Source organism: Anomaloglossus baeobatrachus, chromosome 2 (assembly GCF_048569485.1).
Source record: "Anomaloglossus baeobatrachus isolate aAnoBae1 chromosome 2, aAnoBae1.hap1, whole genome shotgun sequence".
Classification (NCBI taxonomy): domain Eukaryota; kingdom Metazoa; phylum Chordata; class Amphibia; order Anura; family Aromobatidae; genus Anomaloglossus; species Anomaloglossus baeobatrachus.
The window spans coordinates 654778750-654805065 of record NC_134354.1 but is presented as its reverse complement, the minus strand read 5'-3'; the positions used below and the strand labels follow the sequence as shown (position 1 = coordinate 654805065).

At 45.6% G+C, this 26316-nt stretch overlaps 1 protein-coding gene across 4 annotated transcripts in view; it reads right to left on the bottom strand.

Moving 5' to 3' along the window:
* The window catches only part of LOC142290493 (retinol dehydrogenase 7-like), an 81777-nt gene that overhangs the window by 16435 nt on the left and 39026 nt on the right, over positions 1–26316 (bottom strand). For all 4 annotated transcript variants that reach the window (XM_075334458.1, XM_075334455.1, XM_075334457.1 and 1 more), the window contains one exon: positions 3686–3944. In XM_075334458.1, the coding sequence (XP_075190573.1) occupies positions 3686–3944 (259 nt within the window). The remainder of the gene's footprint in view (positions 1–3685; positions 3945–26316) is intronic.

Sequence of the window (26316 nt, the reverse complement as noted above, 5' to 3'; positions counted from 1 at the left end):
TGGTGCCGAGGCGCAGGGCGGCGGCGCCGGTAATAATAGTCTGAGTCAGTGGCTGCGGTTCCAGATGTCTTTACTCACTCTTTGTGCCGCTCACCAGGTAGTACTCGTCACCCGCTGTGATGGGCCCCATCGGCCCCGGATAAGTTAGGAGAAGTCACCGGTGTTTGAAAGAAGAAGAAAGTCCTTTCTCAGAGTTGCCCTTCTTGCTGGGAGGAATCTGGGCTGAGCGCTCCGCTTAAAGCTGGAGACCTCGTGAAGAGAAGAAAGTGGTGCTGGTGTCGTGTCACAGAACTGATGTCCCGGATAGACTGCCTCATGATTGTGTGAGTTTGCTTCTATTTCTACCCCAAGTAGAACCTGCCCCCCAGGTGGTTGTCCTAGTGACGAGGACAGTCCCAACTTCGTGTTGGCCAACCCCCTGCCTACCCTAGTCCAGCTCCCCAGTGAGAAGGCTCCTATGCTTTAAGGAAGGTGTAAATGTGGAACACCGGTAAATAACCCCCTCCTTACCCGAGGCGAATACTGCAGCTTAAATGAACTGCAATACTCTGTAGTGATTGGAGCCTCAGGGGCGCAACAATAGCCAAAACCAGATAATAAATAATAATAAATTGTTACCTATGCAGGGGGGAAGACTGCAGTATTTATTTAATGATATTTTATTGGAATACAACTTTTTTAATATAAATTGTATGAACGATGTTTGCTTTAATTTAAACCATTTGCTGGTATAGCTTTGTTCTCATCTCAGCCTTTTTATCGATGAGACAGGATTAACTTAATTAAGGTTATGAAATGTGGTTGGAGGTTAGAGGGGTTCTCCACTTTTTGAAGACAATTTTTTTTTATCTTTACATTCATGCATTTGGAGCTAACATCATTTTTCCAATTGAGTTTCCTAAAAAAAAATGTGCATCGATGACCTCCTATAGCCTCTGTATTACATAGTTTATTGCTCTGTACAGAGTGAATTAACTGGGTTGGCCACATTACCTTGTGTTTAACAGATGTGTTGTGGATGTAATTTTGTAGCACTTATTCCATAAGAATGGCAGGTCCTCCTCCTGCTCGTTAGTGCAGCTTTTCTCACAGACTGCACAGCTCCCCAGTCCGTAAAATGGCTGCTGATGGAGGAGCGTGTCCATCAGCCTTATCCAATTGAATACATCACATGAAAAACTACTTTTCTATTAAACATGGTTGATGGACAGGTCTGGTCACATGCTCCTCTATAGGTTTTTCAATTGTTTTATAAATCAAAACAAGACAAGTCACAAAAAAATTTTGAATTGGGAGAAGCACAATTCAGATGCACTGTCTGCCCCAATTGCAGTATCAAATTAGTCTAAAGGCCCCGTCACACACAGAGATAAATCTTTGGCAGATCTGTGGTTGCAATGAAATCATGGACATAATGTTCCATTTGTACACAGCAACAAACCTGGCACTGATTGTCCACAATTTTATTGCAACCACAGATCTGCCACAGATCTGCCACAGATCTGCCACAGATTTATCTCTGTGTGTGACAGGGCCTTAAGATCATATACTACACTACAATGATTTATCATTTTACAATAATTAGTTAGGGTAATCAGTTCTGTGAGGTCTTGGAGTTGGTAGAGAATGCAGATATATTTCCGTAAGGAAACCAGTAGAAAAAGAAACACAATTTTGGATGAGAATATGCTATTATTATTATTATTATTATTATTATTACACATGCTGCATCTTGAAGTCAGTGTAGGATAAATGAATGTAGTTACATAGTTGTTCAACTCCAGTAAATTATACTCATAAGACTGCTGTACACCTATAACAGGTGAAATAAGTTTTGAACACGTCACCAATTTTCTAAATAAATACATTTCTAAAGGTGCTATTGACATAAATTTCTCAACAAATGTTAGTAAAAGTCTATCCAATCCACACAACGAAAAAAATCAACCATAGATTTCCATAAACTATGTGTAATAATGAAATGTGACACAGGAATAAAGTATTGAGCACTAGAGATGAGCAAGAAGCAGCAACAATTGGCACACTACAAATAGTCCAAAAAAGCAATATTGATGGTTGGGACTAGCCCTGTATCAAGGCCTGAACCAACATTTTTACCTTCAACAGAGAGATCAAGATGACAGACAGACATAGGCCTCTTGCTTCCAGAACCTGGTACTACAGACAAAAGACAATTTGGAGACCCTACCTGGAGCATCCACATTTCCAAAAATGAAGGTCAAGGAACAGGGAAAGTGTCAACAATTGGCACAGACTACAAATAGTCCAACAAAGCAACATGGATGCTTGGGACCGACCTGTAACAAGGTCTGAACTAGCATTTCTACTGTCACCAGAGACCGCAAGATCACTGACAGGCATAGGCCTCTTGCTTCTTGAACCCTGGAAGTACAGCATCGCTTAGTCTGCACTGGGGTAGCAAAGTCATTGGACATCCACAACTTGTTCATCTTTAAGTTAAAGTTAGGCAATCTATGCTTTCAGTGGACAGCCTGATGCGCTTATCCATCAATAAACCAACAGCAGCACGAAGACACATTCTGAGAGAACGCTAGCTGCCGGGCAGGCCAAAACTTCCAAAGTGTGACTGGTGAGCTCAGGCCACTCTTCCATTTTTGAAGACAAAAATGCAAAAGGGTCCAACCTTCCCCAAATGACATTGATATTGAGCTCTAGATACTCCTGCACCATCCTCTCCAGTCATTCACTATGTGTCAGACTTCTACTCTGTTCTGTTGGTGCATGTGATGGTCTCAAAAATGTGTGCCAAACCTCACAGAAATTGCTTCTGCCACTTGAACAGCTTGGAATTCTAAAACTGTGATGCACGCTGTGTGCCTCACTGCACCAGAGTGACCTGAGTGATGTCACTGCTGATCGCCGTGGTTCATTCTCTGGCTGCAGTTACAGTGGGCGGTCATATTCTTTGGCTGCAAGCTGTAGTTTCAAAAGTTGCTGAGCTGCTATCGTCATATGACCTCATGTGGATTATGTTGGACCTTCAGGGGTGTGCAGGGGTTAATAAATTGGTGAAAGAAGGTGCTTTTTTATCTTTTATTTCAAATAATGGATTTTTTCGGTGTTTGTGTTTATTTACTGTCACTTAGATTAGTAATGGGGGATTCTCATAGACCCTCCCCATTAATAATCTAAGGCTTAGTGACAGCTGTGAGCTGGGATTAACCCCTTATTACCCCGATTGCCACCGCATTAGGGCAATCGGGAAGAGTTGGGTAAAGTGTTGGGATTGTCGCGTCTAATGATGCGGCAACCTTGGACGACTGCTATTTGTAGGTAGGGAGGGGCCCAATAAGCATTGATCCCCTCAGCTTGAGAATACCAGCCCCCAGCTGTCAGGCTTTATCATGGCTGGGTATCGAAATTGGGGTGACGACTGCACGCTATTTTTTTTAAATTATTTAATTTTTTTTAAAGTTGTATGTGGTTTCTCTTATTTTGATTTTGACTTTGATCAATAGCATCTTTGGAAATATATTGATTTAAAAAATTGGTGACATGGTCAATACTTATTTCATCTATTATATAAACAGAAAAACAGGACAAAGGTTAGGAAAAATAAATATTATACAGGCTATTTTTGATAGTGTTTATCCGCCCAATGTTTCCAAAAGTAGACGTTTTTCACAATCAAACACAAACTTACCTTAAACTGTCAGAGAATGCCTGCACACCATACTTTGACATGCAATATCCACCACCAACAGCGGACAGTCTTCCCAAACTACTAGATACGTTAACAATACGCCCTTGGGCTTTTCTTATAAGGGGCAGTAGGTGTAAAGTCACATCCACCATACCAATCAAATTAACATTCAGAACCTTGACGAAATCTTCCTTTGTTTGCCATTCATTGGGAGCAAGAGCAAAGCCATAGCCCGCATTATTAACCAAGCCCCAGAGCCCTGCAATATAGGAGAAACAGTTGATAAGCTGATTAATAAAAAATAACTTGTCTACATAGTGTAATTTATCGTTATCCAAATAGTTGGATGGACTGTCACATCCCCTGAAGACACCAACTGTTTATTGTGTATAATCTCAGTATTTTATATATTTAGTTTCCGTCCAGGCCAGAGTCTTTGTTAGCCAGACATCATAGGGTTAACTCGGGACCGGCCTTTAGTGGGAGGAGAGGTAAAGACCTGTGAGAAGACAGTTCCTAGTTGACTTGGAATTAGTGTTGGGAGAAAGTTGAGGCCATGTGTGATTAACACAGAGGGATCATTGGAGAAGGAAAAACGAAGACAGATGTGAAAATCTAACAGTACAGAGGCGGCAGAACAACTCTAACAGGTGGGTGATACCTGGGGGTAAGAAGACTTTCTAAAGTGAGTCCAGTGTCGGCCATTCATGGGGGACCTTACAGAAGAAAGTATCTGCCCAGCTGTGGACACAAGATGAAAGGCACTCTAGGAGCGGTCCTTGGAAAGGCTCATGATAGAAAGTCCTGGCACAGGGTTTCAAAGTGTAACATATAGACCTGGGTTGCCTCCTGTTTCAGCAAGATGCAGGCGGTACAACTTTCACCATACTTGTTTCTTGGTTCTAAAGCTGAGGACAAATTGCTATCTCTGTATCTCTCAGAAAGGAGCTGGTGTATTGTATCAGAAGGAAGGAAGAGCATGTAATATGTTTCCTCCTGCTCACCAGTATGGCCGTCAGTAAAGAGAAAACCGTTAGCAAAAGTTGGTTTGGCTTCCTTATTGCAACACAATAGACAGTGGAGATCTCTGACTCTGTGATGCCGGAACACCCAAAAACACAAATATCCCTCTTTTATTTAGCATGCCCATGAAGAGAGGAGTTAGGTGGTGGCTGGCAGTATGTCCCCCTACTTCATATAATGTCAATGTCCGTGCTGTGCTCCCGTGGGAGCATGAGTCATTAGTCATCACAGTCATAGACAGGGACATAAAGCACACGTCCGTCTTTGATAGACAATCAGGAACCTTTTATTGCAGCACACTATTCGTCTGTACTTCAATCCCTTAGGACCACTCATGTTGTGTCTGGTCTGCCTTGAGGGAAACTTCTCTGTTTGTGGCACTCGCCCTGGGAACTATCCTCGAGCAGCTAAGTCATATGCAAACTTGCTCCCCTGGTATCATTTCTGTGCGACTGCTGTACCTCACTTGGGCCCCCGGACACCTGTCAGCTCCCGATTAGTTCAGGGTCGCACTGGCGGTCTTTGTACCCCGATGTCCCACTGGTCTCAGGATACTCCACTGCCCATCTGAGGATGAGTTTTTGGTAGGCGGGAGGATTACTCTTTTCCTAGACAGGCCCTAGCGCTGGATCCTGCCTGTATGCTTCAGCTGCAGCCACTTCACTGAATACTCTGTCGCTAAACCTTCTCTGCTAACTCCTGTCTCCATCTCCCTGGTAGAGATGAGCCACCCCCCTAGTGTTTGAGTTCGGTTCGTCGAACGGCGGGTGTGTTCGTCTAACGTTCGACGAACACCTGCGAACCCCATTGAAAACAGTGTCAGGCAAACACAAACACATACAAACACATTATACATATACACATACAGTTAAAAATAAAAATTTCCATTATACTTACAGGTCCCGCGACGCGTCCTGCGGACTCTGTCTCCCTCTGCTTCTCCTTCCGATCATTGCTGTGTCCTCCCGGTGACCAGCACTGATGATAGGACCTTTCCGTGACGTCATACCATGTGACCAGTCACGTGTGTATTATCTCATTGGCTTCAGACTGGTCACATGACTATGATGTCATGCTAGGTCCTGTCAGTGCATCTCACCAGTATGCGGTGCTCGCCCGAGCATCTCCGTACTCAGTATACTCGGCAAGTACCGCTAGATGCTCTGGCACATGGTCAGCTCCCCATTCCTGCATGTCGGCGCTCTTTACAGAGTCAGCCCACATGCAGAAACTGGATGCCACAGCTGGTGAATAGCAGTACCGAGAAACAGGTGATCGGAGATCACCGTTGCTATAGTAACCCGCTTGTAAGGTTACTATTGCAATGGTGGCAGCGGTGACGTCACCGGTTACAACCCGCAGCCTCTGCTCACTCACTGAGTGATTAGACTGCATGGGGGAGGAGGAGCGTTTTCCTCCCGTGAGCTGTCTGATGTAGCAGAGCTGAATGGGTTGAAGGAGACAGAAGACAGAAGACCAGGATCGTGGAGACGTGAGAGGGAGTTATAAACATGGAGTCTCTAAGTGTGTCTGTGTATTTATTTCTATTAAAGTATCTTTCCTCTGCGTGGTGTCTTTTTTTTTAACCCTTTATTGGAGATTCTTAATGGTCGGGTCAAACTTGCCTGACATTAAGAATATCTGGCTTAATACTAGCTAGTAAAACAAAGCTATTATTAACCCCTTATTACCCAGCGAGCCACCTGGCATCAAGGCTGTTGAAAAAGTTGGATACAGCGCCAGATGATGGCGCTTCTATGAAAGCGCCATGTTCTGGGGCGGCTGTGGACTGCAATTTGCAGTGGAGGGGTCCAGAAAGCTTGGGCCAACCTGTGCTGCAGATTCCAATCCCCAGCTGCCTAGTTGTATCTGGCTGGACACAAAAATGGGGCGAAGCCCATGTCAGGTTTTTTTTTCATTATTTCATGAAATTCATGAAATAATTAAAAAAAAGGGCTTCCCTATATTTTTAGTTCCCAGCTGGGTACAAATAGGCAGCTGGGGGTAGGGGGCAGCCGTACCTGCCTGCTGTACCTGGCTAGCGTACAAAAATATGGCAAAGGCGACGTAAATTTTTTGGTTTTTTAAATTCATTAAAAAAAATGCTTGGGCTCTTGCTGCATTTTCTATTGCTAGCTAAGGGTAACCCAAGCAGCTACTGACTGCTAACCCCACTGCTTGGTGTTACCTTCACTGGCAACGGAAAATCCAGGGAAGCCCTTTTTTTTATTTAATTTTTTTGCTTCCCTGGATTTTCCATTGCCAGTGAAGGTAACACCAAGCAGTGGGGATTAGCAGCCAGTAGCTGCTTGGATTACCCTTATCTACCAATACAAAAAATGCAGCGGGAGCCCACGGTTTTTTTTATAATTATTTATTTAAATAACTAAAAAAAATGGGCTTCCCTGTATTTTGATTGCCTGACATCACAGTACTGTAAAAATAATTCATTAAAAAAAATGACGTTGCGCTCCGCGGTATTTTTGATTCTCAGCGCAGATAAAGCAGACAGCTACGGGTTGGCACCCCTATCTGCCTGGCATTACCTTGGCTGGCAATCAAAATACAGGGAAGCCCATTAATTTTTTTTATTTAAAAAAATAGTTAAAAAAAATGCGTGGGCTACCGCCGTATTTTGATCGCCAGTCAGGTAAAGCTAGGCAGCTGGGGGATGAGATTTTTGGCAGCCCACAGCCACCCCTGGAAATGGCGCATTGTTTTTTAGCGCCATTTCCAGGCACTTTATCCAGCTCGTCCAGCTGCCGTGATGACGGTGGCTCGCTGGTTAATAAAGGTGTTAATACTAGCTTTGTATTCTCAGATGGTACTAAGCCCGAAATTCATGGTGTCATGCCAAAATAGACATGGCCACCATGAATTTCTAGTAAAGATAAAAAAAACACACAGAAAAATATTTTTATTAGAAATAAAACACAATACCATTAGTGACTCCATCTTTATTGAACTAAATAACCCCCCCCCCACTCCGCTGTAGTCTTGGGTCGAGGGTCCCGCAATGTCCAATCCGGATCCAATATCATTTGATCGGTTTGCTGAAAGGCAAAGCGATCAAATGATGTGTCAGGTGTTCAAGGACCTGAATCACATGACACATCAGCTGATTGTATAAAAGACGTTTATACAATCAGCTGATGCATCAGTAGAAAAAAAAACTACACACTTCTGTGCAGACTCCCATCCGATCGCTGCAGTCCCCGGTGGTAATCAGCTGATGCGGTCACCTGACAGCATCAGCTGATAGTTTAAACCGGCCGGGCGGTAAAAAGCCGGCCTCACCACTGGACTTATACGATCAGCTGATGCTGTCAGGTGACCACAGCAGCTGATCACCACCAGGTCCTGCAGCCATTGGACGTGTCCCGGGAGTCGGCAGACAGGTAATTATGACATTTTTTTTTCTACTGTTCACTTTTGATTTTGCAGCTGTTTCCACCTCCTGTCTGGACATGGCGCCGGACGGGAGGTGGAAGCAGGGGTGGCGGTACCGGGAGGATCCACTCTTCTATGTTTAACAACACAAGGAATCCTCTTCCTGTACACGTGATTGTACTACCCACCCCTTGCGTTTATAGCTGCGTTTATAGTTATAGAAACGCTTAGAGTAAGTTCACACACTGCGTTTTTTTGACGCCGTGTTTTTGTGCGTTTTTCCCACAAAAACTGCACAAAAATGCAGCATCTTAAAAAATGCATAAAAAATGCATTTTTTTTGCGTTTTTGGCTGCGTTTTGCTGTGTTTTTGGTCACTGCGTTTTTATGCGTTTTTAAAGATTGTTGAAAAAAAAAAGGTCTGATGTCATTTCCTTCTTCAATATGTTCTTCATTCTCCACTAGTGTATGTAGGAGAGCACACAGCTGCAGAACTACAAGGCTCAGCATCCTCCATCCAGGACTGTATGCTGGAGGGAGAGGCAGGGGGCGCAGAGCTACAAGGCTCAGCATACTTCATCCACTAGTGTATGGAGGATAGCAAACAGCAGCTGCAGAACTACAAGGCTCAGCATCCTCCATCCAGGACTGTATGCTGGAGGGAGAGGCAGGGGGAGCAGAACTGCAAGGCTCAGCATACTTCATCCACTAGTGTATGCAGGAGAGCAGACAGCAGCTGCAGAAAAACAAGGCTCAGCATGCTGTATCCAGGAGTGTATGCTGGAGGGAGAGACAGAGGGAGCAGAACTTCAAGGCTCAGCATGCTCCATTCACTAGTGTATGCCGGAGAGCAGACAGCAGCTGTAGAACTACAAAGCTCAGCATACTCCATTTAGGACTGTATGCAGGAGTTTTTTGCCCCCCAAAAAAATGACGTGGGCTTTGCCATATTTTTGTATGCTAGCCAGGTGCAGCAGGCAGCTACGGGCTGCCCCCAACCCCCAGCTGCCTATTTGTACCCGGCTGGGAACCAAAAATATAGGAAAGCCCTTTTTTTTAATTATTTCACAAATTTCATTAAATAATTAAAAAAAAAATGACGTGGGCTTCGCCCAATTTTTGTGTCCAGCCAGGTACAACTAGGCAGCTGGGGATTGGAATCCGCAGCACAGGTTGGCCCAAGCTTTCTGGACCCCCCCCGCTGCGAATTACAGTCCGCAGCCACCTCAGAAAATGGTGCTTTCATAGAAGCGCCATCTTCTGGCACTGTATCCAACTCTTCCAGCTGCCCTGGTGACGGGTGACTCACTGGGTAATAATGGGGTTAGGGATAGCTGTATATTATCAACTGGCCCTAAGCCCGAAATTCATGGCTGCATTTATATTTTTGATGAGTATATATAAAATGAATTTTTTGAAAGTTTTTTCTGCTAAGAATAATTAAAATTAATATTAAGGCATCATATACTCAGTATTTAGAGTTGTTGCATGCTGAGCAATTTAATTATATGCTATACAACTGTGAGCTATTAAAGTCCCAATATGCACGTAACAGGGTATTATATTGCTTAGACAAACTCTATCCAAGGTCCCTTATGTCATATAATTGGATAGATATTATTGATTGTCAGCTATAAAGGTAAGGCAGTGGTTGCTGTATTGAACTTCATTATAAGGCAGCACTGCATATCATGATTATACACCAGGAGTCCTGAGGCTCCGTCTTGTGGCCTGCAGGTACGTTGACCCCTTGACAATCGCGGATCAGTGCAGGGATACGCCACCGTCAGTGCATTATTTCAGTTGCATGTTTTGCTAGTGCCATGCAGAGACAAGCTCTCTGCATCGTTATGCCAATAGCAGCTGTTGGACAATCAGATGCCAGCAGCTGACATTGGCATATGGTGTCACATTCTGGCCTTGGATTGGCTGGCGATTGCCATTGGTATAACTGTGCAGAGAGCTTATCTATGTGCAGTGCCAGCATAACATTAAACTGAAACAATGTGTTGATGGTCGCGGTCCCCTATTCAGGGCCGCGATTGTCAAGGGACCTATGGTGCCTGCAGACTGCATCTGTAGAAGAGGGACACCGATGGAAAGGAAGACAGGTCAGAAGAATAACTTTTTATTCTGTGTATGTGAAGAATGGCACAATAAGGGGACATTATTGCAAGATGAGAACAAGGATGAGGCATTGCTACAAGAAGAGGACAAAGATGGGCACATTACTACAAGAAGGGGACCAAGATTGGGACATTACTATTAGAAGGAGATAAGGATAGCACATTACTACAAGTGGTCAAAGAAGGGGGACATTACTACAAGATGAGAACCAGGATGTGGGGTTACTACAAGAAGGGGACAAAGATGGGCTCATTACTACAAGAAGAGGACCAGGATGGGAACACTACTACAAGAATTGAATCAGGATGAGCGCATTACTGCAAGAAGAGGACCAGGATGGTGGAAATTAATACAAAATGGGGACAAGAATAGCCACATTACTACAAGGGGACAAGGATGGCATGTTACTACAAGAAGGGGACCAGAATGGGGAAATACTGCAAGAAAGGGACAAGGATGACCCCCATTAGTAAAAGAAGGGGACAAGGATGGGCACATTTCTACAAGGGGACCTAATGGGGCATTACTACAATATGAGGACCAGGCTGGGGCACATTGCTAGAAGAAGAGAACCAGGATGGGTACATAACTACAAAAAATGTACCAGTATGATGACATTACTACAAGAAGGGGAACAGGATGGGGGATATTACTACAAGATAAAGACCAGAATGGGCTCATTACTAGAAGATGTCCTGCAAAGAATGCGGCCCCCCAAATTCAATTTTTTTTCTATGTGCATTCCATATACATAGTAGAGTTTGAGACCCCTATTATACAATGAGCTGGCGAAAGTGTATAATACATACTGCAGAGAGACAATAGATTTATTATCTCCCTATTCTACTCTATGATATTAAAAGTAGCGCTAATTACCCCTCCACCTGTTTAGACGCTAGGCAAGTTTTAATCAATAGGAAAAATGTTGTTCCTATTGTCTGCTGTCTCAACTGGGGTGTGTCTTAGGGTAAGGCTCATTATTTTATAGTTCGAAAAATACAGTATGTACTGCTTACCAAACTAAAGGTGTTATTTACTGGGACCTTATTTTAAAAAGTTGAGTGTATGACCAAGTTTAAAAGGTCAAGGGGGTTTCATGAAATTGATAAATAATAGCCAAATACTCATCTCACAACCATTAAAAGAGGTTGTCCAGTCTAAAGTGATAAGTCTGCCGTCACTCTATATGACAGCAGACTTATGAATCCTCCCAGTGCTCTCACTGTGTGCTGTGAGAAATCGACGATTTCTGAGCCAAGAACAGCGGTCTTGTGAACGCAATTGTGCGCTACACATGTTCCTGGCAAGAACCTGACTAGTGGTTTGCTCTATACAAGTTAATGAAGTGGGCACGTCCGATTAGTAGGCACGGCTGTCCACTGGGCATGGCCTCACTCAATACATTTGTATTGAGTGAGGCTGTGCCCACTAGTCAGATTCTGGCTGGGAACATACATATCACACAATTGTGGTCACATGACCACCCTCACCCACTCCGAAACCAGTGAATCCTCACAGCACACAGTGCGTGCGCTGGGAGGATTCATGAGTCTGCAGTTAGATAAAGTGACTGCAGACTTATCACTTTAGAATGGACAAGCCCTTTAAAGCATAGGAAGAAAATGTTACATTAACCCCTTCACCACCCATTTTCCGTTTTCGTCCTTTCATTTTTCCCTCCCCTTCTTTCTAGAAACATAACTTTTATATTTTTCCATAATTATAGCAGTGTGAGAGCTTTTCTTGTGGGACAAGTTGTACGTTTGATTAAAACCACTCCTTTTCCTATATAGTGTACTGGAAAATGGGAAATAAATTGCAAGTGCTGTAAAATTGCAAAAAAAGTGCAATTCCATGATTTTTTGGGGGGGATTTTTCATTTACCATGTTTACTCTTTGGTAAAACTAACCTGGAAATATGATTAAGCAGGTTAGTACGAGTATGTAGATAGCAAACATGTATAGTTTTCTTACAATATAAGTAGTGAAAAAAAAAACAGAAATTTGTAAAAAATAAAAATTGCTTTTGGTGCCATTTCCCAAGACCCATAATGTATTTACTTTTTGAGATCTGGGGCTAAGTGGTGGCTGATTTTTTGAGCCCTAGGCTAATGTTGCGGCGCTCAAAAATACTTTGAGTTTCAAGGTTTTTTTCATCACGCTTTTTAACAAATTGGACTAATTACACCAATTTTTTTTTAATTGTTTTATTTTTAGTGGGACAAAAGGGGGATAATTGAATTTGTGGTGTTTTTTTTTGTTATTCATAAAAACTTTTCTTTTCCACTTTTTATTGTATTTATTAGTCCCATGAGAGAACTTGAAGCTGCAATCATACAATCGTTTGTTCTGTACACAGCAGTGCATCATGATAAATCCCATTGTCAGATATCGACATCTCTGATCCACCCACTACTGTTAGAGGCATATGTCGGCTGATCAGAACAGCCGACATGTGCATGAAAAGATGTGGGCTTGGCGTGTAAGCCTACATCAAAAGTAGGTATACAACATGGCATAAATATACACCATAAGTTGTGAATGGGTTAAGAACCTAGAACGAACAGAGGCCCGTGTTACTGTACTCGGGTAACTACACATATTTACAAATTAAAAATTACAGATTTGCATGTGTAAGGAAGTACTTGATTCCCCACATCAGAAAATGCACAAATGAAGTCTGCGTGAGCGAACATAGCCACCTGTTGGGCAGAGTTTGAAGAATAGGAACTCATAAATTTGGACAGGAACTAAGATAAGGAGAAGTGATTCCTGAGGGAAGAGAGTCAAGAGAGGCCAGAACATGTGACAATCTGTGACACGATTGAAAAAAATAAAACTCTTAGGCCACAGCAGAGCAGGAATCACTGGCCAGACTTGTACCAAATCAAAAGTGCTGAGCAAGCTGAGCTAACTTATAGCTGCACCAAAAGGCACAAGAATGGAACAGCTGAGGAATTGAGGAGACAGAGTTACTGAAGCATCTGGACTTGTGAGTTGAAGAGGCCAGGAGGTCGCGCTACTGAAAAGTACAACCCTGTGAGCTGAAGGAGACCAAGTTACCAAAGACGACAACTGTGAGACCTGAAAGTACTGAGTTACCAAAGAAGACTACCATGTAAGCTGAAGGAGACCGAGTTAACGAAGGGGATGACCGTGTATGAAGTAGACCACGTTAAGAAGGAAGACTTTCATGTCATTTGACGGGATCACTAGGGACAGGAGAGCCTAAATTGGCCCTCAGGCTAGTGTCAACCTAACTGACCCTGATCCCAAAGAAGGTGACGATGTTTGGGCCAGCTTCCTTGCCCTAGCTCAAGAACAACCCTGGTCTAGTGCCCCCCCCCTCCTTCCACCCAGGAGAAGGCCAGGATAGGAGTTATTCATTCCACACAAATAACAGATGGGACAAAAACTAAAACTCAAACTCACAGCAATCACTCACAGAGGTATAGACAATATGTGTTCAGAAGGAAATTATCAGACAACAAGAGTACTTCCATAACACACCACGCAGCACATAAACATTCACCAACAAGTGGATATTAAAACAGAAGGATTGGGGCTGCATAAAGCTATCATCAACATGGGAGACCAGGCTCTAGCATCTTAAAGGAGGCGGAGGAGACTGTGACAGGTCTCCTGCAACATGTGACTCAAGCAGTAATCCACAGACTAGCAGAAATTAATTCTTGTAAGCCTAAGTAGTAAAAAGAGCACAGCTGGTTGACGCCTAAGCCTGTTTGTGCAACTCAAAAGCAGCATCCTGTGGAGTGTCTGACTGCTGTGTGAACAGTGTCAGAAGTGGTCTTGACACTCGGCGAGTTTTGAGCCATACATCGTGTGACAAGGACGACCGTGTGAGGTAAAGGAGACTGGGTTAACAAAGAGGACAACTGTGTGAGCTGACAGAATCCAAGTTACTGAAAAGCACGACTGAGTGAGCTGAAGGTGCCAGGTAGCCTAGTTGAGAGACTTAAGTGTGACGCCCTGGACTAGCCAGGTAGTCACAGATAGACCCCCGCACTACACCTGTCCCCCAATAAGGTAACATCAGCCAAAATTTAAACCCTAGTCACCCCTCTCAGGACTTGATGTTCACACCAGGGGGCGGAGCCAGGTGGTTGGTCACGCCCACCGAGGATTTCAGAGAGCCTGAGGCGGGAAAGCAAGAGAGACGAGTTGTAGAGAGTTGAGAGGAGTGGAGTGAAGGAGTCTGACGGGTGCCTGGGTTGGAACCCTGGTACCTTGGCTAGGAGGCAAACGGTGGCCTTAGCCTGCAGGAGCCGGGAAGACGGCTCGGTAGAACTGTGGTGGACCGGGACAAGGTAGTGGCCCACCGGTACCGACCCGAGGAACTGACTCGGAAACCAGAGCACAAAGGGGGTACTCAGACCCTGAAATGAGGTCCAGAATATACTGGACTGAGTTAATTAACTGATTGTGGTCTGGACCATAGGTCCTTTCCCACCCAAGTCCCAACTGAAGACAACAGCCCACCGAGGGGGATAGAAAGCCACCGCACAGGCAGAGAGATCCCACGGGCCAGCGTCTGCGGGCAAAAGGGCTCTCCCGACATCTACCAAGCCGGGAAGCGGACTCCTGATGCTGAAGCGCAGGCAGCCCAAGTACACAACACGGTGCAGGAGAAAGGCCAAGACCGCCGAACCGGGTGGGGGACCAGATGCAGCCGGCTGCGGGCACCGACCACCATCAACTTGGTTTACCAGAGACTTGCCGGCGTCACCGCGAGACTTATGATCAGCTGATGCGTCAGGTGACCGCATCAGGTGATCCACCGCAGGGTCCTGCAGCCATTGAACGTGCCCGGGGAGACTGCACACAGCCGGAGCGGCGGTACCGGGAGAGGAGCTTGGAGAGAACATGGCACCGGGAGTCTGCAGACAGGTGAGCATGACATTTGTTTTTCTACTGTTCACTTTTGTTTTCGCAGCTGCTTCCACATTCCGCCCGGCCATGGTGCTGCATGGGAGCTGACATGGCGCCGCACGGAAGATTGAAGCAGCGGTGGCAGTACCGGGAGGATTCACGCTTCTGTGTTTTTCTGCATTTTTCATTGCATTTTTGAACATCTCATTGAACTCAATGGGTGGAAAACGCAGTGAAAAACGCAAAAATAATTGACATGCTGCGTTTTTGTGTCCAGCACAAAAACGCAGCTAAAAAAAAACGCTGTGTGCAGACAGCAAAAATGAAAACTCATAGACTTTGCTGGGGAAGCAAAGTCATGCAATTTTCTGAGCAAAAACGCACCCGAAAAACGCGCAAAAACGCTGCGAAAAATGCACTGTGTGAACTTACCCTTACGCAGCTTCATTGATGTAAAAATAAAAGATATAATTCTCTATTGTAACACAAATCACATTTTTTTTTACCCGCAATACAAATAAAATAAATTTTGTATCACTGATTTTACTGATCTAGAGAATGAAATCATAAGGTCAGTTTTACTCGATACCAACCCAAGCAACAATGGCAGAAGTTTTTTTATTTTCCTTTTTTTCTTTTAGCATTTCACAGAACAAAGTACATTATATGGTGAAATACATTGTGCTATTCAGAACTACAGCTTGTCCTGCAAAAATCCAGCCCTATATTGTACCCCACATGGGTATGTCTCTAAAAAAAAAAAAGGTTATGGCTCTTGGATGAAGGGGACAAAAAATACAAAAAATGGACATGGCAGATGGAGGAAGAAGGCTAATTATGCCCCTTTTGTGCTGAGGACATTTTGCTGAGCAAAACTAAATAATTTCCAGTAGTGATCATAAGAAACACTGGTTCAGTCTTTATGCCTTGATGATATTGATTGCTCCTTCTTGCTTCTCGCAGTAGTGCAATGCGAGAAATTCTCACATTGCATTCGGACACATGTTAATCAATGAGGCAGCTCTCATCTGCTATTTTTTTCTCAGTCCAAATCGGACTGAGAAAAAAAAAAATCGCAGCATGCTGCGTTTTGGAGAGTTTCTCGCGCGAGTCTCTCCAATGCAAGTCTATGGGAGCGGGTAAATAAACGGATGTCACACGGACCGACACTCACACCATCCTAGTGACATACGTTTTTGTAAATGCATTTATCGCATGTTTCACAAAACACTGGAAATGAGTGAGGTCTCACAATGTCTGTCAATCTCAATCTCTGTCAGTCGGTCTCTCCCTCTCTGTCTCTATTCTCTCTCTGTCGGTCGGTCTCTCTCTCTGTCGGTCTCTCTCTCTGTCGGTCTCTCTCTCTGTCGGTCTCTCTCTCTGTCGGTCTCTCTCTCTGTCGGTCTCTCTCTCTGTCGGTCTCTCTCTCTGTCGGTCTCTCTCTCTGTCGGTCTCTCTCTCTGTCGGTCTCTCTCTCTGTCTGTACATGTCGATCTATTCCTTCCCCCCTCTCTCATACTCACCGATCCCCGATCACCAGAGCAGCGCTGCACAGCGTTCACACTGCTCCGGCGGCTTCTCCTCTTTTGAAAAAGCCGGCCGCTCATTATTCAATCTCGTATTCCCTGCTTTACCCGCCCACCGGCACCTATGATTGGTTGCAGTCAGACACGCCCCCACCTGAGTGACAGCTGTCTCACTGCAACCAATCACAGCTGCCGGTGGGTGGGTCTATATCATGCAGTAAAATAAATAATTTTAAAAAATCGACGTGCGGTTCCCCCCAATTTTAATACCAGCCAGGGTAAAGCCACACGGCTGAAGGCTAGTATTGTCAGGATGGGGAGCCCCACGTTTTGAGGAGCCAACCACCCAAACAATATCAGCCAGCAGCCGCCCGGAATAGCTGCATCCATTAGATGTGACAGTCCCGGGACTGTACCCGGCCATCCCGAATTGCCCTTGTGCGGTGGCAATCGAGGTAATAAGGAGTTAATGGCAGCAGCCCATAGCTGCCACTAAGTCCTAGATTAATCATGGCAGGCGTCTCCCCGAGATACCTTCCATGATTAACCTGTAAGTTTAAGAAAATGAAGACACACCAAAAAATCCTTTATTTGAAATAAATAACAAAAAAAGCAACCCTCTTTCACCACTTTATTTAAGTCCCCAAATACCCTTCCATGTCCGACGTAATCCACAGAGGTCACTCGATGCTGTCAGCTCTGCTACATTGGAAGCTGACAGAGCAGTCACAGACCACGACCGCTCTCTGTGAGCTCCCCGCAGCGACTGAAGTGAGTCGCGCTATCAGCGATGATGTCACTCAGGTTACCACGGCCACAGATCTCAGCGGGAAGACTGCAGCTGTGGCCGCGGGTAACCTCAGTGACAGCACCGCTGATAGCGCAGCTCACTGCGGTCACTCAGGGGATTTGCGGTCACCGGTGAGACCTTCACCGGTGACCGAAAATCAGGGGCCATGCCACACAGACAGAGCCGCGGGATGAAAATGAAGTCGGGTGAAGTTCATCCGACTTCATTCTGATCGTGCGGCTCTGTCTGTGTCTGCTGTCAGCGGCCATTCAGCTCTGCTACATGGCTCTGTCTGTGTCTGCTGTCAGCGGCCATGTAGCAGAGCTGAATGGCAGATGACATAGTAAAAACGGATCCCATACGCATCAAACACGCATTGCACACGCACTGCAATCATGAGAAAAATCCCAGGATCGCAGTGCAGTTGCATTGTACACTGATCATAAAGTGAACTGAAATCGTCCGACTTTTTTTCCTGCTACTCAAACCGATTTTACACGCATAAATGTGATTCCAGCCTAAGGCCCCTTCTCCACTAGCGTGTAAAAAAATCGCAGCGATACTCGGCTCAAAATGTGAGTCGAGTAAACTGCGTGTGATCTGCGTGTGGTATGTGTTTTTTTTTTCCTCACATAGCATCCGTATGACATGTGAGCGTCATGCGAGTGCTATGTGAGTTTTTAGGTAAGCAGCGTCAGACTGGCTGCAGGAGAAATCTCCTGTAAAACCAGTCCTGGCCGCGGTTACCTGCACTCAGCTCCAGAGCTGTAATCTGAGCTCCAGCGTCTGCCTGATCTGTTTGCAGCTGTGCTGACCTGAACAGCAGTCGCCGGGGAATCCATCACTCGCTGTTCAGGCTGCAGTCTGGAGCTCAGGGGACAGCTCGGGGTTCAGTGCAGGTAACAGCGGTCAGGCCTGGTTTTACTGGAGATTCCTCCGGTAGCCAGTCTGACGCGGTATGCAAGTGTCAGGATCCGTGTGACATGCGCATGCCACCCGGATTCTGACTTGCATGAGGGTGACAGAGCTGAGAATCGCATCAAATCGCAGCATGCTGCGATTTCATGGAGAGCCTGTGTAGAGTCCTTAAAAAACGGGGAAATGGAGACAGCCTCATAGGAAACCATTTGCAAGATTGCAATCCGTTTCTCAAGGCGAGGAAATTTGCAGGACAAAAACGCTAGTGGAGAAGGGGCCTAAGGGATAGTTTGGAACAAGGGGAGGGGATGACATATTGGGAATAGCTACACCGATTAATGCCAAAGGGAGTAAAAAATGGTGTGTTAAAATAACTATCACCAAGAAGATTAAATACTCCTCAAATTCATAAGAAAGGCTATAATATAGATACAAGAAACAACCAATTCATAGAAAATAGCCAACATCAGTTGTAATAAAATAAACATCTCTTTATTGACAATATATTAAAAACATGCAAAACAGATAAGCAAGGAAATGGTGAAAAAAAGGAGGGGCCTAATACACAGTATTAATATAGCAATGATATTGTAATATAACTTCAAAAAAGTGCAAAGAAGTGCAGTTACATATATAAGGCCACCAGATGGCAGGATGGGGAAATAATTACAAATGGGCATAAGCAAAGACCATGACTGCAGTATTGTAGAGGCTTCACCTAGTACCTCAATTTACCTCCCCTTCGGGTTCACAACCACCCCATACCTGGATGCCCTTCCACAAACGACAGACAACCATTTTGGATTAATTATGGCCAAATCGGCCTTTATTATAACAAACATACAATAAATCAACATGAAAAGTGAGGAGATTCTTAGAGCTCCAAAGCCTGGCGGAAGCCATAAATACTTGAAACCATCCAGCATTACCCCCAGCCGCGACCACAGGCTCAGGGGCACCACTATTGCTGGAAAATTACCAACATCACCGACTCCCAGGGACTCCACCCTGAAGAGCCCCCCAATCCGCCAGGCAATAAACCAAGATCTGATCCAAAATGGGAGGTTACATCCACCAGATGTACCACCCCCCATCACCATTTATCCACCAGATCCAAAATGGGAGGTTACATCCACCAGATGTACCACCCCCCAACCACAATTTTTGCCACCAACTCCAAGAACCCCCGCCACATTACCTGACACCTCATAATGCGAGTCTCCCCACCAACCAAAAAAATGCCTGCTCCACACCTTCCTGGATGCCCATCATCCACACATCAATACCCAATGCACTCGGGTGGATCTCGACACACTTCCAAAACATTTTCTTCCCCAGGTTCCACGTCCAGATTTCTTACCACCAATCGCACCGGTTTCTAGAAGCAGAATATCCCATTCTGCTCCGTTCTCCTTTTTTTAAAACTTATTTATTTTTTATTTATTTTTTAATTTTGTTGCCAGTCCAAGCTGCAAGCCACGATTTTCCGGGCACAATGTCCGACCACTCCACCTTCATATTGGAAACTGACGCCCATAAGCGCAGAAAAAACGTGCCAGATATCCTGAATTAAAACCCCAGAACGATTCCCTTGATATGTAAAGCAAACCCATCAGGGGAACGGTCCAACCTTCCAAAACGGTGGAATTCCAACAACACTTGACGCCGTCTCTCAAACCAGACCCCAATCCACCAAACAGTCGCCACACATGTACACAAACCCCACAGTTCCCATTCCCTCACACCCAACGAGCCTCCAATGGCCAACAAACTACACTGCCCAGGTGCTCCATGGGTAATACAATGGGGGAGGGGGTAAACGAGGAAAGAAGGTATGACAGTAACCTCACCACTGTCAAAAGAATCTAAGAATCTTATCTAGGAGTTCCAACCTCTGAGGCTATCCTTATGATACCTTCCTTTGCCCCCCTACTCCGAATGTGGGCGCAAATACATGTTTGTATTCTCACCTACCAATTCTTTTCACCACCTCCCAAAGGAAGCCTGCTCGTACAGTCCCAACTGCAACCCCAATTTGACAAGAATGGAATGAAAAAACCCATTAGCCTACTGCTATAAGGCAGCCAGGCACCAGCCACAAAAATGACACGAGATAGAATCTTCAACAAAAAGGAACCGTCGCTATGCCTTAATAATGGCCCTGGACCCTTGGCCCCTAAACTTAGCCAATGTCTAAAACATTCCACAGGATGCCTCCTGAATCCTCTCAAGCCCCAACCTCACCAGCCTGCCCTTATTGTCTGATTCGATCTTTGGCATCTGGATCCCAACAATCCCGACTGAATGCCAGGAATTCCCCCCGCACTGGCACAAATGTCTGGTCCACTTACCAAAGATGGTGACCAGTTCCCCAATCCTCATGGCCCCAAAAAAGGCCCATGAAAAGCCAATAACCCTTCTCAAAACGTGAAAATACACCAAATGTAGCCCGGAGGTCATGGCCCCAAAAGAGGCCCATGAAAAAGTCAAATCCAACAACCCTTCTCAAACCGTGAAAATACATTAAAATGTAGCCCGGATGTAATCTCCTTTAGGTCCTTGAATGCAACTGGCCTATGTTTATCCATTTAAGTCAGCCCCTCCTGCAACCTTTTAAGGCCTGACCCACCAGATCATCTTTCATGATGTCTGCCGCACCAAACTTATCTCTGAAAACGCCCCCATACCCAACATAATAACTTGATGGACCAACCAGCCCTACTGCGCAACCCCATTTACCAACACAGTGACACTCACACTAAATCCTCTTGGGATATTGACTCCACAAATTGTCGCTGCCAGGCGACCCACCCTTCCCCGCTGCATTATAGGGTGAACTACGGCCCAATCACAAAGGAACCGAACTAAACAATGAGCCCTGTGTTCAGAGCCCAGCTCAACACTCCACTATCCCATGGCAGCCTCGGACTCCGCCCAGGCACCAAAGACCGAAAATTATCCCACTGCTAGTGCGCGAGTGAATCCGTGATGGAGATCTCCAACCCCAGAAACCTGAATACCCCTACCCAGAAAATTAAGTCAAAACACCCGAGATGAGATGTCGCATAAACCGAACCATGGGTGATGAGGCCACCATCAGTTTAATTGATGACCATGACTGCCCACATATTGTTGTCATAGAAATGTATCCCGATTACTAAACTATCACCCCGAATTGTCTGTGCCCCAATTATGGGAAAAACTTGGGCAACCTAACTTTCTTGGTGAATCTCAATTCCCCACAACAATCCAGCCAAACATATGCTCACCAATTGCCCCTAACATACGAGCCAAAGCCAATACGGCTCACCACATCCGTAAAAGCTCGCGGCCAAAACTTTTCAATCACCTCCTTCAATAACAAAGACCGCCCATTGCACATCTCCAGAAAACTTTCCAACACCTGCATACCCACTTTTTTTTTTTTTTAAACCTGCGCTCTAAGCACACAGTATCAATCGTGATCCCTAAGAAGCTAATGCCAGTTGAGCAACCTTCTATTTTTCTTGTGCTCCAAAAGAACCCCCCCATCAACCGGCTACCCACTCCATGGATGCCAGAAATAACTAACGAAACGTGTGGCCCTGGAGGTCCAATGAACACAAGTCGTCAGGGTAATGGATCACCCACAAAATCCACCAGCTGGTTATATACTACCATTCCAAAAAAGACAAGATGCTTCAGACTGAGAGCACAGGACCTGAATATCCCATGGGCAAAAAACCCATCCTAAAATAAACACCGACACCAAAACAACTGAACGACCACAGACTGTCAGGGTGGGCCGGTCCATCCTGGCTAACAAATGGACCCTGTACCGTAGCATTTATCGCAGTCCAAAACACATGTCAACTAATGTATGCACCACAGTGCAAAGAGCAGGGTTAATGCCACCAAAACCAAAACACTCCTTATGAAATGACAAATCATACTGAACCAATTTATTCAAGTTCCTTTCTTTTTTTTTTTTTTTCTTAATTTTACTTTTTGCTCCCCCCCAGCGAATGACCAAATCGCCGAAACAAAGTGTGTGTGTGTGTGGGGGGGGGGGTTTAAAAGAAAGGACCTGCCATGCGTCCTCCGAAAACTGCCTTTTGACTAACCCTACGCCACACCACCAGGGGGCGTTGATAGCCAGACTCCAAATTCTAAATAAAACAGAACTATAAGTGGCGGAGAAGGAATCCTAAACAACCCCAGCAAAAACTGTTCTCTAACAACACCGCATGTTCCTAGTCTAAGCACTTTTCAGGTTGGGGACCATCTCTTGAACCCTCGCCAGGCTCACCCCCTGTAAAGCATCCCCACCTGACTATGACCCCTCTTAACAAAAACCAGGATGCCCTGGCCGACGAATCCACTTACCCAGCACACTGGTGCTGAAACTAACATCTAACCCCGAACTTGCATAGAACTTCCACACTCTCCTGCCTTGAAGCCAGCCCCAGTGCGCCCCCTGCTGGCTACAAGCCTTCTTTATATTAAGTTTTATATACAGTATATTCCCAACACAAACCTCTCCCATGGAAGGAGAGAGAAAAGCTCGACATATTCCGTCCAATACTATCCCTTCCCGTGCCAGGGTACCCCCAGCAGTCCTTCAAAACACACATACGCCACGCCATTTTCACCCTGTCATCCAGAATATGATCCCCCTCATTATCCTCCGCTGTCTGCAACCACACCAAGAGTGCACTACCGTGTGATCCCCCATATTCAGACTGACCAACCCCTTTTGTCAGTCATCCTCGGGTTCCCAAACTGGGACGGGCGACCCCTGTAAACTGCAAAAATTACAGATAGGGACCCCAGGCTGCGAGGCCCAATGGGGATGGCGCCGCCACTACATGCAAAGTGCCATGGAACTAACAGCGCTATAAAAACGAATAAATATTACATATTACTATAAACCCCTATTGGTCTGCTTCAATTTTTCTCATAAATCCCGTACTCCCCCGGCATCCCCCATACTCCGCCCACACGATACATCAACAACTCGACTCACATCCACCCTCAGTAAAAAACTATACTGTATTAGAAAGGAACAAGACACACACAAAGCCCTACTTACCAGGCTGCGCCGGCACGAAGCACCGACCAGCCGCCATTCCAGAATCCAGGTGACCCGTCTCCAACCGACACGGCATCTCATCCTCTGCGTCGCCCACCGGGGAGCCCTGACCCGCTGACACGCTCAGACCCAGCTCGACTAGGGAGCTGACAGCTCGGTGGGCAGCGTCCCGGAATCCGAATCCCAGGAAACCACGGCCAGCGTGTATCCGCTTTGTCTCCCCAGCATCGCAAGGTCCCGCAGGTGATGGGTCTCTCGTAGCCAAGCAGCCCCACCGACTGGAGCATCGCCGGGTGGAACTGCCGCCATCTTATTGTTGCCTTTTTTTCTGGTGCTAGAAGCTGGAAGAGGCCCGGTCCCGTGATCGACTGCTGACCCCGCCCACTTCGCAGGTCCCAGCCGCCTCTATGGATTCCTCCCACATTGAGGCCTGCGAACAGGTGTAGAGGGAACAGGCCATGATGAGGAGGGTCCCCGTAGGGGCTCCTGCGGCACCACCAGGGCCCGGAGCGACGTCAGGGGAGAGGCACTCTGGCAGCCTGGCCCCGCGTGATGGCCGGGCAGGGGTAGAAGCAGCATCCGCTCCTGCCGGCAGTCCTCTCACAATCTCTTGCAGCCGTGCCTGGATCTCTGCTCCATCAGACCTGCTGGCAGCTCCCCTCCCCGTCCCTGAAGATCTTCCAGCGCAGACATCCTCAGATCCAGGTGATGAGAGAAGGTGAGGACGGGCACAGGTACCTTCAGCAGTGGTGGCTACGTGCCGATTGCAGGCCAACACTTTTACCTCACCCTATATTCACTCCTACAAATCTCCTGACCACACCTCCCTAAACTACCTCCCCTTAAAGTATCAAACCCCAGCACAGCCCAGCTTGCTCTGCTTTTAACCTCTTGCTTGCCCTCCAAAGCTGAGTCATGGGTCACTCTGCCCATGACTGTGCTTAGGGCTCCGTTCTTCCTAGATCACCATTAATATCTGAGCAAAATTTGCAAATAGTAAAGTGCATATAATAGACCAAAATAATAGACCAATAATAGGAAATGCACAAAAGTGCTATAAGAATGGTCAATACTAAAGTGCACTAAGAATGTCAGTTCATGGTGATAGGTGTCAGCAAACGCCCACCTGCAAAATTACACCACACATACCACTGGAGGTAAAATCCATCATAAAGTAGTACAATATAGTATTAATATTACCATGCACCAATATGGCAGCAAAATTAAATGGAGATGGATATACCTGAGGCCATCAGCAAGACTGTGTGTAGGCAACCTCCGACCCTACACGTGTTTCGGCGTACCTTCATCAGGGATGAGACATTTTCACAATTTCCTTGCTTATCTATTTTGTATGTTTTTAATATATTGTCAATAAAGAGATGTTTATTTTATTACAACTGATGTTGGCTATTTTCTATGAATGGTTCTCATATTGGGAATAGGTAGAAAGATTGGCGGCAAGGAAGGGAAGACAAAATAGAGTAAGGGTGGCTTTGCATGCTACGATATTAGTACCGATATCGCTAGCATGCGACCTGCCCCCATTGTTTGTGCGAAACGGGCATATTGCTGCCCGTCGCGCACAAAATCGCGCACCCGCGTCACACATACTTACCTGCATAGCGACGTCGCTGTGACTGGCGTACCGGAGGCAGTCCGCTCGGCGTCACAGCGACGTCACTGAGCGGCTGCCCAATGAAAGCGGACGGACGGAGATAAGTGGGACGAACATCCCGCCCACCTCCTTCCTTCCGCATTATGGCCGGCGGCATGTAGGAGATGTTCCTCGTTCCTACGGGGGTCACACACAGCGATGTGCACTTCCGCAGTAACGAGGAACAACAACGGCAAAGCGACAGCAGCGATAATTGTGAGTGGACCCCCATGTCAACGAGGAGCGATTTTGGACGTTTTTGCAACGATCCAAAATCGCTGCTTGGAGTCACACACTACGAGATCGCTACAGCGATTGGATGTGCGTCACAAATTCCGTGACCCCAATGAGATAGCTGTAGCAAAATCGTAGCGTTAAGGTACACAAATGGCCATAATGTCAGAAAGACACATCTTGAATAATTTTTTCTGATCACCTCAGCAGATAAGTAAACTGGGGAATTTTTGTTACATAGGCCTTGTTAGTTTACATCTGTGGGAATAATTATATAACCATATGTACTTATATACGTACTTATATTACCACAGTACATGTGACAGTTTATTTAGCACGGTTTGCAGTTTATGGGTGATGGTTGTTTAGTAGTGGTACTAGATAGTAGTAGGGATAAACCAGAATCAGCCTACGCTGAGCGGGGACACCCAAAACAAAAAAGTAAGGTGTGTTTACCACCGCTGTCAGGCAGGGACATATTTAGGGAACCTTGAGTCCCATGCCTAGAAACATTTTTCATTTACAGCCATTGTTACTGCATGAACAGCATCACTGTGTTATATATACTGTTACTCACTATCTAGCCCAGTATTTATTCACTTTGTGTGATCACCCTTAGATGACATCTGTCTGATACCTGACTTTGTAGCTATTGTTCTATATAGTTTTTTATCGAATATACGCACAAGGGTGGATGAAGAACGTAAGACCCGACTAACATAGTCTCGCCTCGATGCACATGCCAATCAAATGAGCAGTGAATTTCTGGAACGTGGATTAACAATATTTCAGCAATCAAGCATGCAAACTGTAAACTAAAGTCAACATTGCATTCAGCTTCCTAGCGCCAGTGTGGCACTGGCTTTACTTTATATAGTAAAATTCTGCTGGTTGGTTCTCTTTAAGTAGGAAGGAAGAAAGCAGACCACACCTTTATATAAACAGTTCAAATGGTTTACTATATCACAGATCAATTATTCACCGTTTTTTCAGCAATTAGCTGCA